Source organism: Macaca nemestrina, chromosome X (genome assembly GCF_043159975.1).
Source record: "Macaca nemestrina isolate mMacNem1 chromosome X, mMacNem.hap1, whole genome shotgun sequence".
In the NCBI taxonomy this organism is placed as follows: domain Eukaryota; kingdom Metazoa; phylum Chordata; class Mammalia; order Primates; family Cercopithecidae; genus Macaca; species Macaca nemestrina.
Genome location: NC_092145.1, coordinates 19421862 through 19437827, shown reverse-complemented (window position 1 = coordinate 19437827; position 15966 = coordinate 19421862). Strand labels below are relative to the sequence as shown.

At 39.6% G+C, this 15966-nt stretch overlaps 1 protein-coding gene across 1 annotated transcript in view; it reads left to right on the top strand.

The window, feature by feature from the left end:
- The window catches only part of LOC105481375 (adhesion G protein-coupled receptor G4), a 111411-nt gene that overhangs the window by 83529 nt on the left and 11916 nt on the right, over positions 1 to 15966 (top strand). Inside the window, exons 14-19 of the mRNA XM_011740908.2 lie at positions 3144 to 3263; positions 4431 to 4476; positions 6330 to 6433; positions 9095 to 9216; positions 11063 to 11331; positions 14466 to 14544. Of these exons, the coding sequence (XP_011739210.2) occupies positions 3144 to 3263; positions 4431 to 4476; positions 6330 to 6433; positions 9095 to 9216; positions 11063 to 11331; positions 14466 to 14544 (740 nt within the window). The remainder of the gene's footprint in view (positions 1 to 3143; positions 3264 to 4430; positions 4477 to 6329; positions 6434 to 9094; positions 9217 to 11062; positions 11332 to 14465; positions 14545 to 15966) is intronic.

Sequence of the window (15966 nt, the reverse complement as noted above, 5' to 3'; positions counted from 1 at the left end):
AAGACTTTCTGTTCCCCTGGAGTTCTCTAGCCACTCCTTTCTCTATCTAAATTCTATTTGTTCCTGTGGGCTTAGTTCAAATCCCATCCAGGATGGCTGCTTGGAGTAAGTGAGCCTCTGCTCTCCTTCCTGCCTCCTGGGCAAAATATTTAGGGCAAAACATTTTAATAAAAATTAAAAATGTGATCCATAACACTCTGACTCTTTTGGAAGGCTTACAATTTCTCTGTGTCACCTGAGATGCCATTATTTTGGTCTTAATTTCTTTCCTTTCTTCAGAGGGCTGTGCTTGCCTCATAGAATAAGAGATAAACTTGTTTTGCATAGATTTCACACTTAATAAGTCATTTTTATTCACTAACACTTTCTACTGAAAAAGATTAAAGATCTTTGCCAAAATTAGCCTGCAAACGTCATAGTACCAGATGAAGAAGGATTAGAACTAGCCTGCCGTCAAATTCAGTGCTGAAAGGGCCCTCCTAACTCATATCATCCCATCTATTCAGTTTACCATTGGTAAAAGTAAAATGGATATTGAGGACATTGAGACTCAGAGAGGGGAAGGAATCTGCTGAAGGTGCCACAATTTATTCATTTATTCACTCAATCATTTATTCATTCAGCAAATATTTATTTAATTCCTACTGTGTGTCTTACATGGTGCTGAATGCTGAGGATGCAATGCTGAGCAAGAGACATAGTGCCTGCCCTCACGGAACTTCCAGTCTGCTGGAGGAGAAAAGAGACCTAAACGTTCTAACACTGAAGGGGTGACCCAAGGCTGGGATCTGTGCCACTGGTTATTGGGGAATGAGTACTTACAAAAGATGCTGCTCTTTAATTCTGTTTTTCTTGAATCCCTGAGTATCACAGCCTTGCTTTCACACTACTTCCTCTAACATTTTTTTGATCAAAATCTTAAGTCATTATGACATATAACTTTAGACATTTGTTTGTTTGTTTGTTTGTGTCTTTTAAAGACAGGATCTCGCTCTGCCACCCAGGCTGGAGTGTAGTGGTGCAATCACAGCTCACTGCAACCTCGAACTCCTGGGTTTAAGTGATCCTCTTGACTCAGCCTCCCAAGAAGCTGGGAATATAGGTGCTTACCACCGTGCCTGGCTAATTTTCGGAATTTTTTTTTTTTTTTTTTGTAGAGACAGGGTCTCACTTTGTTGCCCAAGCTAGTCTCAAACACCTGGCCTCAAGCCATCCTCCTGTCTCTGCCTCCCAAAGTGCTAGGATTACAAGTGTGAGCCACTATGCCTGGTCCACAGAAATTGTTGATAAGGCACCACTCTTGGATAATATGTGTCTCCTCCTCCATGCCTCCACTAGCTGTGATTCTCAAGGAGAGGGACAGGCACTAGACGGTTACAATACAGCACGGAGACTCTGGGTGCATAGAAGAGGAGATCTACCACTCATCTGGGAGATCAGGAAAGTGCAGTGAGCGAAAGGTCTCAGCGGAGTCCTGAAGTTGAGTAGGAGCTCAAAGATGAAACAGGGCAAAGAGAAGGAGGGAAGAGAGTTTCAGATAGAGGGAATAGCTTGTCTAAAAGTTCAGAGGTATACCAGATAAAACTTGAGCCTACAGTGCAAAGGGTGGAAGGATGGGAAGGCTCTGTTCCTTTCCTGGCATGGCTACCATTTTGTAGTAAGGGAAATGAGACCAGAGAAAAGGCTAATTAAGCTTTGGGTCATAGCATGTGTCTCCTCATTTGGCCTTTTCACTACAGAAAACTGTGTCTCTTAGACTAACTTGGGAGGATCATTAAATAACATCTAGTCTGCCATCTTTCCTAGTGTCACCAACAGACCAAGAAGGGGTAATAAGGCTTAGGAGGAACAAGGGAGCTAGGGTTAGCACTTGGCCTTTTGAATGTCAGCAGGGCCCTTCCCATTATATCTTGCTGCTGGCCATCTCTAAATCAGGTTGCCCCAGACTGGCTTTGAATGAACAGAACAGGTCAGAAACAGGAAGTAAGTAGAGTCTTAGTGGAGCCCCAGGCTGAATTCGCGACTACCCAGGCTGCAGGGCTCAGGTGTGTAGGGTAGGTAGTAGGGACTGCACACTGTTTCTTCAGAAATATGAAACCTTGGCATCTTCTGAAAGTGGCCCAGCAGGGTCTCCAAGGAATATCATCTGGGTTCATGTCCTCTAGGCTTTTTTGGGGAAGTCCTCAGAGATTTTTCTTCCTCTCCCTCTTGTCTGGTATCACCAGCCCTATCTCTGGCCTCTTCACATGTGCCTGTGCCCCAGAAAAGGCAGCCTCTCAGCTGACTTGCATCCTGAAGCCTTGGCCTGGGGTACTTTGGCACTGTTAGTTAGCAAGCCCTGCTTCTCAGCAGATACATTCTAGTTTGTTGCCTTTAAACCGACATTTATTAAGCATCCCTGCCCTGTCATTCACTAGCCTTGTGACCTTTATCCATATAGGCACTGAGCCACCCAAGCCTCAGTTTATCTGAAAAATGCTTATATGGTTTCAGTGAGGACTGCAAATGGCATGTGCATTAAAAGCACATAATAAGTGGCTCACTGTGGGCACAAGACACCTGCTGTGTGCTAGGATATGTGAGGAACACCAGGCTATACAATGCCTGGGCTCTGCCTTCAGAGCTCACAGTCCCCTAAGAAGGCAATGACTGTCCTCTGAGATTTGTTTCAAACTGAGTGTTCATCAACCTGCTTCCATCTCTGTCAGAATAGAACAAGAAGTGGTTTATAACTTAAACATGATAGATTTAGGTTTCTTATAGAGGAGCTCCCTAAAAGTAAGCAAGGATGGTTGAGAGTTAGAACTGGGATAAGTTGTGAAATGTCAAGGTCCAGAAAGTTATCAAAATAGAGAATAGTTTCATTTTGTTGCTAGTGCAGTACTGAGTAGCAGATGCAAAACCAATGCATGCTAGATAGACATTTGGATGGATAGATGGATTAATGAATTCTTCTAGCTTGGTATAATGGAGACCTTATGTGAAGACAGGAGATGAGCTGAATAACCTTTGACCTTAGCTTGCAATTTTATTTTCCACATTTCTGTACCTAATGTTGTGTGTAGCACTTCAAAATTCCAGATTGATTATTAATATGTAATTAGAAATTTAGGTCCTGAACTCCTCTTTTGTTTCATCTGCAGACCAAAAACATCACTAAAGCATTAACCACATATGTTGTGAGTGCCAGCATTTCAGATATGTTTATTCAAAACTTAGCTGACCCAGTGGTTATCACTCTGCAGCATATTGGAGGAAACCAGGTAATATATCCATTTTCAGTTCTGAATCAAATGGCCTCAGGAACTCTTCACGATGTTTCTGTTAAAAGTAATTTGTTAATTAACAGATGTGATTCTAACACTTAATGAAGAATGTCCTATTCCAGGTAGCAAAGGTGTGTTATAATTGGAACCTTCTAGAAATAATGCCTTATCCTAAAGTGATAGGCATTCTAGCACTGTGATAGATTGGTGGGGCAGTGACTGGATCTTTTGGATGTCCCATCACACTAAATGACATGTGATTCCATTTATTTTTGAGTGAGGCAAGCAACTTCACTCAAAATAATTGAATATTTGTATTACTTGAATTTCCATAAAGAACATTAAAATGTGTGTGAATTATCACCAAAGAACTAAAAGCATAGTCGTATGGCATAAAATAAGGTATATATTACTAAATAATCAAATTTAGCCTAAGTACAAGTATGAATGACTATTCCATTATTTGACATTAATGTATGGCCAGTGTGAAGTCTCAATATATTTCTCAGTTCCCAGTCTAAAAGACCATATGGTTCAGCATACTTTTCACTGGTCTTGCTTCTGGAAGGGAAGGAGAGAAGGAAGAGAGGGAGAGGAAATTTAAAGAAGCAAACACCAAATGAAACATGTTAGATAGGTAAGATCTCTCAATTTGGTCTGGGCTACAGCACTTCAATTATCCCCCGTAACTAATTGCTCCTTGCCTGCAGTTTCCTGAAGACTATAGGAGCTGGTGAGATCTTAGGAATGTTCTGTAGGCCTAATGAGGGAACAGATCAAATTTGTGTTCATAAGGCTTGATCTCAGCAGTGAGGCCCAAATTCCAAAGCTGCGGAAGGAACACATCAGCCCAGCATTGACTATCCATAGCCTTGTACCAGAAGGGCATGGCAATTTTTAATACTACCAAATATTTTAAAGGACATATCAGATCACCATCCAGTGACATGCTGTTTTCTCACTTGTAAATCCAGAGTTAGATGGAGTTAGTCTAACAGCCAATTCACAAATGGCCCAAATGTGTATGTGTATATGTGTGTGCATATGAGTGTGTTCATGTCTACCATGGGAAAACGTATTGAGAAGAAAACACTTGTGTGTATATGTTACTATATGGTAAATATCACAAAGCAAGGTGTTTACCTCTGATTTCCTTTTTTCCAGAATTATGGTCAAGTTCACTGTGCCTTTTGGGATTTTGAGAATAATAGTAAGTATTTTTGTTAGCAACTTTGACTTTGCCCCAGACCATTTTCCCACTTGGCAGTTAAATGGGAAGGAGTTGTGCTCAAACTACTGTCTTATCAGACCCTACAGAGCATTCTGAATGACCAAGATACAGGATATGATTTTTATATCAAATTAGGGCATGGGAATTAAGACAACTTTCCTTTTTGATAGGTAAGATCTCTCAATTTGTGCTGGGACTACAGCGCTCCAATCATGCCCAATAACTAATTGCTCCTTACCCGCAGTTTCCTGAAGAGTATAGGAGCTTATGATAAGTATCTTAGGCCCCAAAGATAATTATTTGGGAAATCAGAAAAATCACACAACTCGAGGGTAAGCAAAGTTGGAAGAAAGAAATTTGGAAGGCCCAGCGCAGAGTAACCTTGAGTTGTTTGAAGAAAGTTGAGGAAGGAATACCTGGTTCTTTATGTGGGCTTTCCCACAGAGTTTTGCAAGATCTACAACCTCCTTCCCTTTTTTTTTCTCCTCACCTCTTTTAGACTGACTGTGTGACCTTGGGTAAGCAATATACCCCCTCTGAGCCCCAGTCTTTTTATCTTTTCATTGAGGAGATGAAACTTCTTTGTTGGTCTCTAAGGATCCTAATTGCTGGAATAAGCATGAGTCTTTGGAGACAGATAGTAAAAGAGACTGGGAATGGTCATTGCTGACTGATTTGCTCTTAGGCCTGCTATCTTCACTGGAAATATCCAGGGTTATCACCGAATCTCAGACAATTTCCAAACAGAATCAATTTCCCTAAGAACGCCAGGAGTGGCTAAGTGAGGAGTCCTTCTGCCTGTGGAAACTCTGCCTAGGACCTTTCCCTTTTTCACTATCCTTGGAATTCTGGGACAAAATGGAAATTCTCTTCCCATTTGGCTCCCTAGGGTATAAGAATACTACTTCTTTCTGACAGACAAAAATAACACTGCCTGCCCTTTCCTGATTCCTTCCAAGTCTCTCAGGATAAAACTCCTATAAAGTGATGAGCTTTGTCCCCTACAACCTCAATAAGTTGATCTCTGTGTTCATTAATGCAAATTACTGGGCTAATCTCAGGTCACCCTTTGCCCCTGCACCTCTGTCCCATGCATCTAGAACCTCTGGAACCTTTGGCATTATCCCAGATGGACAAATGTTGACCACACTTAGCTGCCTGCCCTGGGATAACCCCTTTGGTCTAGTGCCACTCGTGTAGTTCTACTCTCAATCCGGTCTAGTACCTGAGATCTACAGGTTATGGAAGTATAAGTGTTAGTTCTAAACCCTGAGTGTGCTCAGAAGAAACTAGCCAGGTGTCCAGTAGAGCAGAGGCTCTAATTGGCCCTGCAGAGTTCTAGACCATGATCTGACTTTGGTTCAAAGCACTTGAGACCCTTTGAATTGCGGGTTCAGCTGGGTTTTCAGATGTCTATTCTAGTCCCTCTGAGTAAGCTCAAGCGCCAGCCTATATTCCATATGTCCGTGTCCTTAAAAAGATTCCAGATCTGCCTGCTTCCTATTTATTGGCCACTTTTAAAAAAAGTCTTTGTCACTGTAGTGTGGTGGCAGGACTTTTGTTCATGGTTAGAGTCTGTCCTAATTTATAGAGGTATGGTACAAAAACTGGAAAAGTGAGAGCTGAAGAACTTATGCCATTTACGAAGTCCCCAAAAAGTCAGTTTAGTCTATTAGACTTAATTTAATTTCAGTGTTCAATTATACCCCTAATCTTGCTGTCTTAGCAAATAATACTAATTATAACATACGTTTAAATAGTGCATATAATGAAAAGTTAAACATTTCTGAGAAAAACAAAATTGCTTTGAAATTTCCTTCTGTCTCCTACAGATGGGCTGGGTGGATGGAATTCATCAGGCTGTAAAGTAAAGGAAACAAACGTAAATTACACAATCTGTCAGTGTGACCATCTCACCCATTTTGGAGTCTTAATGGTGAGTTGTCTCTTAGTCACTCCTTGATGGAAGTTTGAGAATTTTTATTAGACCAGTAATATATGTGTGAATTGTTATTTAAAAATGGTATGCATTTGGAAAAGAAAAGCCCCCCTCCAATTTGTTCATCCAAAGTAGAGCAGATTGAGACAAATATTTATTTATTTTTTCTCCTTATAAAATTAATGCTTGCTTCTCAAATTTCAAACAGTACAGAAAAGGTCCCTGTAGCCTCCCTCCCAAGTGATCACCACCTTTAACAGTCTAACGTGTATATTAATTTAGGTTTTTTTCCTGTATATATATTAATGTATGTTTTTGCTTTGTTTTATAAACATGGCATCAAATTATTCATACTGTTTTTACCAATTGCTTTTTTCACTTAACAACATATATTGCACAACTTTCAGGCAAATGTGTATCTATCTATTATACTTCAATTTTTAAAATACCTTTATAGTATACCATTGTTTGGGTTTAACACAATAAATTTAACTAATTCCTGACTGGTGGACATTATAGCTGTTGCTGTTTTTCTCATTACAAACATTTCTGTAATACACATTCTTACTCATGTGTCCTCGAACACTGGTGTAAGTATTTTTGCAGGATAAGTTGACAGAAGTAGAATTGCTGGATTAAAGGGTCTGGTCATTAAAATATTTAAATGTAAGAAGGATCATAGGTATTTGTTGAGTTTTTCTTCCAAAGGACTATCAAATGTATTCCTTCTTCTCTACCCACATCAGAATACTTTCCTGGATTTCTTAGGTGACTTTATTATATACTGTTATCTGAATGTGTCATATGTTACTTGTTCCCACAAAGAATGGTTAGCTTTTTGAGGGCTGTGGGTCTGTTTTATATTTATTTTTAAACCATATCTATTCAACAAGTAAGTGGTACTCAATTGATACTTGTTGAATTGTAATAATTTTGTTCAACTCCCTCCAAATTGGCTGGAACACTACAGTGGGAGTCAAAAGACTGGGGTTGGCTGGGCATCATGGCTCACACCTGTAATCCCAGCACTTTGGGGGCCGAGGTGAATGGATTGCTTGGGCCCAGGATTTCAAGGCCAGCCTGGGCAACATGGCAAAATCGTGTCTCTACAAAAAATAAAAATAAAAAAAGTAGCCGGGCATGATGGCATGTGTCTGTAGTCCAAGGTACTCGGGAGGCTGAAGTGGGAAGAATCACCTGAGTCCAGGGAGGTTGAGGCTGCAGTGGGCCATGATCAGGCCACTGCACTCCAGTCTGGGCAACAGAGTGAGACCCTGTCTCAAAAAAAGCAAAAACAAAAACAAAAACAAAAACAAAAACAAAAAACAAAGAGAGAGAGAGAGAGAGAGAGAGAGAGAGAGAGAGAGACCAGGGTTCTTGTTCCAGCTCTGTCTGTAACTAGCTATGTGATCTTGGTCAGGTTGTTTCCCTCTTTTGGATCTTAGATTTTTCTTCTGAAATGTGAATGACTGGAGTACACCAGGGTTTCTCCATCTTGGCACTATTGATATTCTGGCCAAATAGTTCTTTTTCTTTTTCTTTTCTTTCTTTCTTTCTTTCTTTTTTTTTTTTTTTTTTTTTTTTTTTTTTTTGACAGAGTCTTGCTCTGTCACCAGGCTGGAGTGCAGTGGCACAATCTCGGGTCACTGCAACCTCTGCCTCCTGGGTTCAAGCGATTCTCCTGCCTCAGCCTCCCCAGTAGCTGGGATTACAGGTGCCTGCCACCACACCCAGCTAATTTTTGTATTTTTTTAGTAGAGACGGGGGTTTCACCATTTTGGCCAGGATGGTCTCGATCTCCTGACCTCACGATCCATCCACCTCAACCTTCCAAGGTGCTGAGATTACAGGCGTGAACCACCCCGCCGGGCCCCAAATAATTCTTTGTCGTGGGGGGTTGTTCTGTGCTTTGTGAGATGTTTAGCAGCATCCCTGGTCTTTCCCCACTAGATGCCAGTAGCACCCTCCCCAGTTGTGACAACCAAAAATGCCTCCAGATACCGCAAAATGTCCCTGGGAGAGGAGTAAAATCACTCCTGGTTGAGGACTACCAAAGTAAATACTGCTTCTTAACCTTCTATGAGTCATGAATCTCTAATCATCTGATGAAAGCTTTGGACCTTCTTCTTAGACCAGTGCACACATATATTCAAATAATTTTGCATGTCATTTCAGATCTTTAATGGTACTTAATTAATAAATTACTGAACTTTGTGATCTCTAAGGTCCATTTTATTTGTTAATTTTGTGAAAGCTATTTAAGGTCTAAGGAAAAGGATCTTTTTTTTTTTTTTCTGTTCTGCGTAGTGTTTTGAGATGCTCAGTTCAGATAATTATTCACTTTGCATCCCAAATTCACATCTATTAGTTTTGTTATATTTTAAATGTAGAACATGTTAATGATGATGAAGCCAAGGACTAAATGCTCTTCCAATGCTATTGATGGCTCCCCATGCTCTGTACACAGTCAGTTGAACTAGGCATACTCAACAAATAATATTAGGTCTTATCATATATCCATTCACATAATCTGGTTTTAGAAGAGCTATGGCAGAAATGTTATACATCCTGGGAACTTACCGTTAGTGAACACTGGAAGCATTTTGCCATAAACTTGCTCTGGTGAATGTGTAAAACACAACACATTGTGTTCCTTAGGATTTATCCAGATCTACAGTGGATACAGTGAATGAACAGATATTAGCGCTTATAACATACACCGGATGTGGAATCTCCTCCATTTTCCTGGGTGTTGCAGTGGTGACATACATAGCTTTTCAGTAAGTTGATACAGCCTTGCTCTGAGTACATTTAATTTGGTTTGATGGATGCTATTACCATTGTAACTTTGTTAATTTCATGAACACATCACAATAGGAAGAAGTTGGATCCATTAGATTATGAAGTGGACAGGTTAAAAACAAAACATCAAGGCTCCTCTAAAAATATTTTAATTGGATTTTTGTAAAACAAGAGAGTTGGGATAGGAAAATATTTCTCTACAGGATATAAGAACACCAACCCTGAAAGAAAATTTGATAAAGTAGACTTTATTAAGAACTTCTTTAATCAAAAGACACAATTCAGATAGTGAAAGGCAAACCTTACATAGAAGATAATCACAATGCATATATCAGATAAAAGACTTGTATGCAGAATGTGTAAATAACTCTCACAAATCAAAAAGCAAAAGACAATAAAGTTTATAAATGGACAAAAGACTTGAACAGGCACCTCACAAAAGAGAATATCCGTGCCTAAGCCTAACCTTTACCAGATGGCGCCAATAAGCACATGACAAAGTTCTTTACATCATTACTCATCAGAGAAATCCTAATTACAACCACAGTTATATACTTCTCTGCACCCACCAGAATGGCTAAAATTAAAAATAAGGACAATAGCAAGTGTCAACAAGCATGTTGAACAACTGGAACTCGTACATTTGCTAGTGGGAATGTAAAATGGATCAGACACTTTGGAAAATTCTTTGGCAATACCTGTTAAATATAAATATACATCTCGCTGTTGACCCAGAAATTTCGCTCTTAGATATATACTCAAGACAAATGAGTACATATGCCCACTGAAAGATATGTACAAGAATATTTATAGCAGCTTCAGTCACAGTAGCTTCAAATTAGAAACAACCCCAATTTACATTAACAGTTGATTGGATGAATAAATTGTGATATATTTGTAAAATGGAATGCTACACAGCAGTAAGAAATGAATTACTTCTATACAATACAACATAATATCTAAATTTCAGAGACACAGAATTGAGCAAAGGAAGCCAGAAAAATAAGACAACATACTGTGTGGTTCCATTTACAAAAAGTTCCAAACGCAGGTGAAATCTATGGGGATAGAAGTGAGAGTATTGGTTACCTGTGGTGGGTGATATTGAATGGGAGAAGCATGAAAGAGCTTTCTAGGATGTTGAAAATATTCTGCCTCTTGATCTGTGTCGAAGTTCCACAGGTATATACATATGTAAAGATCCATCAAGTTATATAGTTAACACTTGTGCACTTTACTATAACCTCAGGAAAAAAATTCACACTAAATGAAAACAGCAAAATTTAAATCATTAAATAATTAATAAGAGTGTAAAATAATCAAAGGGGGTAATACATATTTTTTATTCTGAAAAATATTGGGTGAGTTTCTGCAAAGTACAGTTGCAATCACTTAATAAAACTTAAGGCCATATTTCCATGAGGCCATATGTTGGGATCTTTAGAACTATCCAAGTAGCTCTACTTGGAATGGTTTCCATAGTCATCCTGCTATTTGGTAATATGTAGCTCCAGCCTGCTGAAGCAGTGGTGATAGAATCATAATACCTAGGAAACTCCTTCTTTCTTTCTAAAAGATAAAAAGAAAAATAATAGCCTCTCTCAAGTGTGTAGTTGAGAGAGGCTATTATTATTTCTGTTAGTTAAGGTCACTATGTTTATTATACTTTGACTCTACCTGGAAAGAGAATGGGGGACTTCAAAGTATAAGCAAAGATGAGTAATTCTTTTATTCTTTCACTTATTATGTAGATACGATGTGGCAATGTTTAATTAAAAAAAAAAACAGACTTTACCTAACTTAACCTTGTACTTTCTCTTTTAGCAAACTTCGAAAAGATTATCCTGCCAAAATTCTGATCAACCTGTGCATAGCACTACTGATGCTAAACCTGGTATTTCTGGTCAATTCTTGGTTGTCATCATTTCAGAAGGTGGGAGTTTGTATCACAGCTGCAGTGGCACTTCATTACTTCCTGCTTGTTTCTTTTACTTGGATGGGCCTGGAGGCAGTCCACATGTATTTGGCTCTAGTCAAAGTCTTCAACATATACATTCCAAATTATATACTTAAATTTTGTCTAGTTGGTTGGGGTGAGTATATCTGCCATTGTTTTTGATATTTATGTCTTAAGTTTGTCTTTCTAATTCTAGCTCTGTTAGATTCTGTTAATATCACAGGTAAAAAATTAAGGATGGCCTTGCTGGTGTTTGGGCATGCATCTTTTTTTTCTGCCTGTATTGCTCTATTAATTCAATTTTTAACCTTTATGGCGAGGAGTTGGTGCACAAATATTTATTGAGCACTTACTTATTGTATGTTGTGCTAAGTGCTGGCTCTACAGTAGTGAATAGATTTGATCTCTTCCTTTGCAGAAGTTACAGTCACAACAAATACTGATAAAACAGCTAACACTTAGGTAGCACTTACATGTGCCAGATGCTATTCTAAGTGCTTTACATATGCATTTAATCCTCATAATATCTCTATGGGATAGATTCCATCATTATTCCTATTTAATAGATGAGGAGACTGAGGCACAGAAAAATTAGGTAATTTGCCAAAACTCACACAGTTAGTAAGCAAGAGAGCTGGGATTTGAGCCAGGGAGTTTGTCTCCATAGTTTGGACTTCTAACCTCTATGGTCTTGCCATATTGTTTAAGGAACAGGGAAAAGACTTGAAATGGGTGAAAGAGTGCTGGGTCAGCCAGAACCTGATTCTCATCACACCTCATGACTGTGATGATCACTGCTGGCCTTGGAAGAAGCCAGGAATGGTCCTCAGCATAGATCTTTCTGAACACAAATGTCATTTCATTGGCTTGTTTCCTGCATTTCTAACTGTCATGGTCAGCTCAGCTCCTTTCCTCTCTCTCTTGTGTATTCAAGGCAGATTTTGGGTTCAGACAATGTGTTAGATGCGTAGGAGATATACATTAAGTAGCATACCTAGGGTACATAGGAACACAGATTTTTATCTTCCACTGCCTTTGTGAAGACAATACCCTCCTAATTAGCTACTCATCCCTTTAATGAGTTCATTAACATAGTACATGCTTTCACTGGATACACAGTCAGTGCTATTATCTATGCTAATGTGGGGAGCAGAGACAGGCAAATACTGAACAGATCATAATCTAAAAGCTTGTTTTAGTACACTTTGGAATCCATCAGAAACACAGAGCCAAAAGCAGTCGATACACTCCCCTTAGAGCCTTGTGTCCCTCATCTTGATTCAATCAGAGGATTGAAAAATGTGGGAGAGCCTTCATGAATAATCCAAAAAGCAGATAATATGGCCAACTGTGAAAAGGCTGTAAATGTCACTCCATCCTGGCTTTACTTCTGCCTGATCGTCACTCATTCCCAGCTTCTTTTTTAAGCCCTTCCTCCAGGACTCACTTCTTATCTCTTTGATCTTCTAATTTCATATACATTTCTTGGGTTACAAGGAGAGGCAGGAAAGGCTAAAGTTTGGTACTTGGAAGCAGGAAAACTTTAGTTACACACACAAGCTGAGAAGTCTGACTGGCTCAATCAGTAAAGAAAGATACAATAAGCCACTATTAGGTTCAGTTTACTACTTACATAAACTGTGAAAGGAAGGGTACCTAAAAGTGCCACCTTTCATGTTCTTGTCCCCCACACTAAAAAGAACGACACCAAAACAAAGGGAATGGATGACTGTCACATGACTTGTAGGATTCCCGGTGGCTGAGGAGCTGGTTTTAAATGGAAGTGATGCTGTTTCCTATTCTGCTGCCCTATTCTGAGGGGGCAGGGTACAAAGGCCCACACCTCTGCAGAGCCCTGGGAGATGATGAGAAGCTGTCTCCTGACAGCCTCCTGGAGGAGACAGGGAGGTGAATAGGAGATGACCCTGGAGCACCTCCCCACAGGCCTCCCATCTTCTTGAATTTGTGGAGGTCCGCAGGGCACACCGCCCAAATTCAGATAAGCCTTTACCTGCGTGATCTATGTGCATACATGCAAGGTCACCAGGAAGCCACAGCTGAGCTGTCCCACTACAGGGAGTTTTGGAGCATTTCAATATTAGACAAAAGCAATCAACTGTAAGGAAAATAGATATTAACATCTGTTTATGTTTGGAGTTCTGCCTTATGAATGCCAAAGCAACCTGTTGGAAAGGTTTATTTTAATGACAAAAACCACAATTACTTTTGCACCAACCTAATGAATCCCTGTCCAAGACAGTAGATTTGTTTATATTTTTAAAATAACAACCGAAGGGATCTTTTTAAAAAAAAAAAATTTTCAATATGTAAACACAGCTTGAAGACTGCCACACAACTTCCATCCTAAAGATGAGGCCTTCCTCTGTCTCTCCCTTCCAGCCTTCGGGGGTATTTTTAAAAACATCTGCAGCATTCTAGGTGCTGTGCTTGGGGTGGGCTCTACAGATTTGAAGGGACTATCGTGTTTATCACAGAATGGGACAGTGGAGGATTTTTCAAGATACTTGGCATCCTGGGCTTTGGAACAGCTTTGGAAAGCATGTAACAAAACCCCTAAAATGCATGTAGGTGTATGCTCTTAGTCTAGGAGAAATGCAATTGAGAGATAAAGAAATCATTTAAGTTTTGCAAATGTACATGAAATTGGATTTTTAAACCCTGTGTCTATACTCTCCTCACGTTTGACCATTTCGACTGAACTGATTGCTTTATTATAGTCTGACTGAATTGAGTGGTTGTTAACTGGTCGATCTAGTCAAAATGTCAAACTAGTAACGAGTGTGGAAACAGTTTCCCTGTCAAAAAAGCACTGAAGGCTGCAGCTGATTGCCTGTGCCCTTCCCCTAAGGTGACCTAGACAAAAAGCTATTGGGAAAGAAGGGGCGATGTGGAAAGGGAGTAAAAATTAGAGGCTTATCATCTAAGAAGAAATGCTTGATGCGAACTTGCATTCCAATCAACTAGATACTTCTTTTGCCAAGTTGATTTTTTGGCACTTGAGCTATTTTTAATAACTGGTGGGTGTTGTATTGGAGCCATTGGCATGCTGTCTAGTTTAGCAGATTGGAGAACTCCTAGAAATGTTTAACTCGGAAGAATTCACAAACATTTTGCAAACAATAGTATTTTGATGCCCACACATCTGTGGCTCATTTAAACAGTGTCTTAATGTATCATCACCCACAGTCATTGATTAGGATGCCTCCCTGCTACCTGAAGAAATGCCTCTGACTTGCTTTCCCACTGCAGGAATCCCAGCAATCATGGTGGCAATCACAGTCAGTGTGAAAAAAGATCTGTATGGAACTCTGAGCCCAACAACTCCATTGTAAGTACCAGCATCTCTTTCTCTAGTGGTGGGGCTCTGGCCCAGCAAGGTATGGTAAAGCGTTCTTGCCTGGGATTGGTCTTGACTCTGGCTTCAGGAAGAAATCAGCCTAAGCCCTTTTGCCCTAAGCATAGTCAAGGCTACATTTATGTAATGGTTAGTTGCCTGGGTCCTCTATGACCTTAGGCAAGTTACTTTACTTTTTAGTTCAATTTCCTCCTCTGGAAAATGGGAATAATAATGTTTCCTGTTAACGTCCTGTGCAAATTAAAATGATATCATGTATGTAATGTGCTCAGCATATTGCCTGTTCTACGGCAAATGCTGTGTAACTGGCAGGTATTGTGATTACAAAGCTCACACATTGCAAAGGTCATTGCAAAGAGTTAGTGGCCACTACAAGGAAATTCTGAGATGATTTGGAAAACATTTTTTACCTTTCAGCAACAAAGGTCTTCCCTGAAGAATGCTAAACAGCTTTCCTTTGTAAATGGCCTCAGCTTTGTTGTTTTCTTGTTTCTTTTCATTTTTTTCTTTTTATCCCATTTGATGTATAAGCTCATCTCTTTAGTTCTGTCAACCACAATCACACGAGAGTAGCAATTCACTTCACCCCACCTCTCCAAAACCTTCTTTTACAGGCGTGTAGGCGTGTAGACAGTTGCCCTGCGGTCCTTTAGGCTGCACAATCTCATTTTACACTTCTGATTATTCCATTCTTTTTATCATTGCCTCTCAAGTTCTTCCACTATAGATTTCCTCTCCCACTGGACTGGAATCAAATGTAGGAGGTCCTGCTCCAAGACTCCCCCGTCTTTCATATTGAGATGACAGTTTCCAGCGGGTCAAAATTATTTTGCCCTTTATAGCAGATGCTTTCTAATTAAAATTCCTTGTTATCTTTTCTTTCTCTTCCATTTTCTCTTCCCTTCCTTCTTATCTCCCGCTCCAACCTCCCCCCTTGCCTGTTTTGTGACTTAAAAGGTCCCCAGTGTCTACCTAATGGTGACTCTTCTTGAACCATCAAAAGCAAGAGCTAAAGCAAAACCAGAACAAAATCAACTCCACTTTTTCCCAAAAGAGACTTTTCAGATGTGACTTGGTTAATAAGAAGTAGACTGCTCTAATAGTTTTTTTTTTAAATTATATTTTGAAGAAGTAATTCATGCACATGGAACAAAATCCAAATGTACAACAGGGTAGAGGATGAAAAATAAGCCCCACTTCCAAACTCCAGCTACCCAGTTTCCCTCCTGAGGTAACTCTTATTACCAATTTATTACCAAAGATCAAATTTGTATGGATATTCTCTTGCACACTTTGTTACCCAAGTGGTAGATATACACCATTTGGCACCTTGGTCTTTCCACTTAACAATATATCTTGAAGGTGATTCTCTACCCAAACATATAACACTATCTC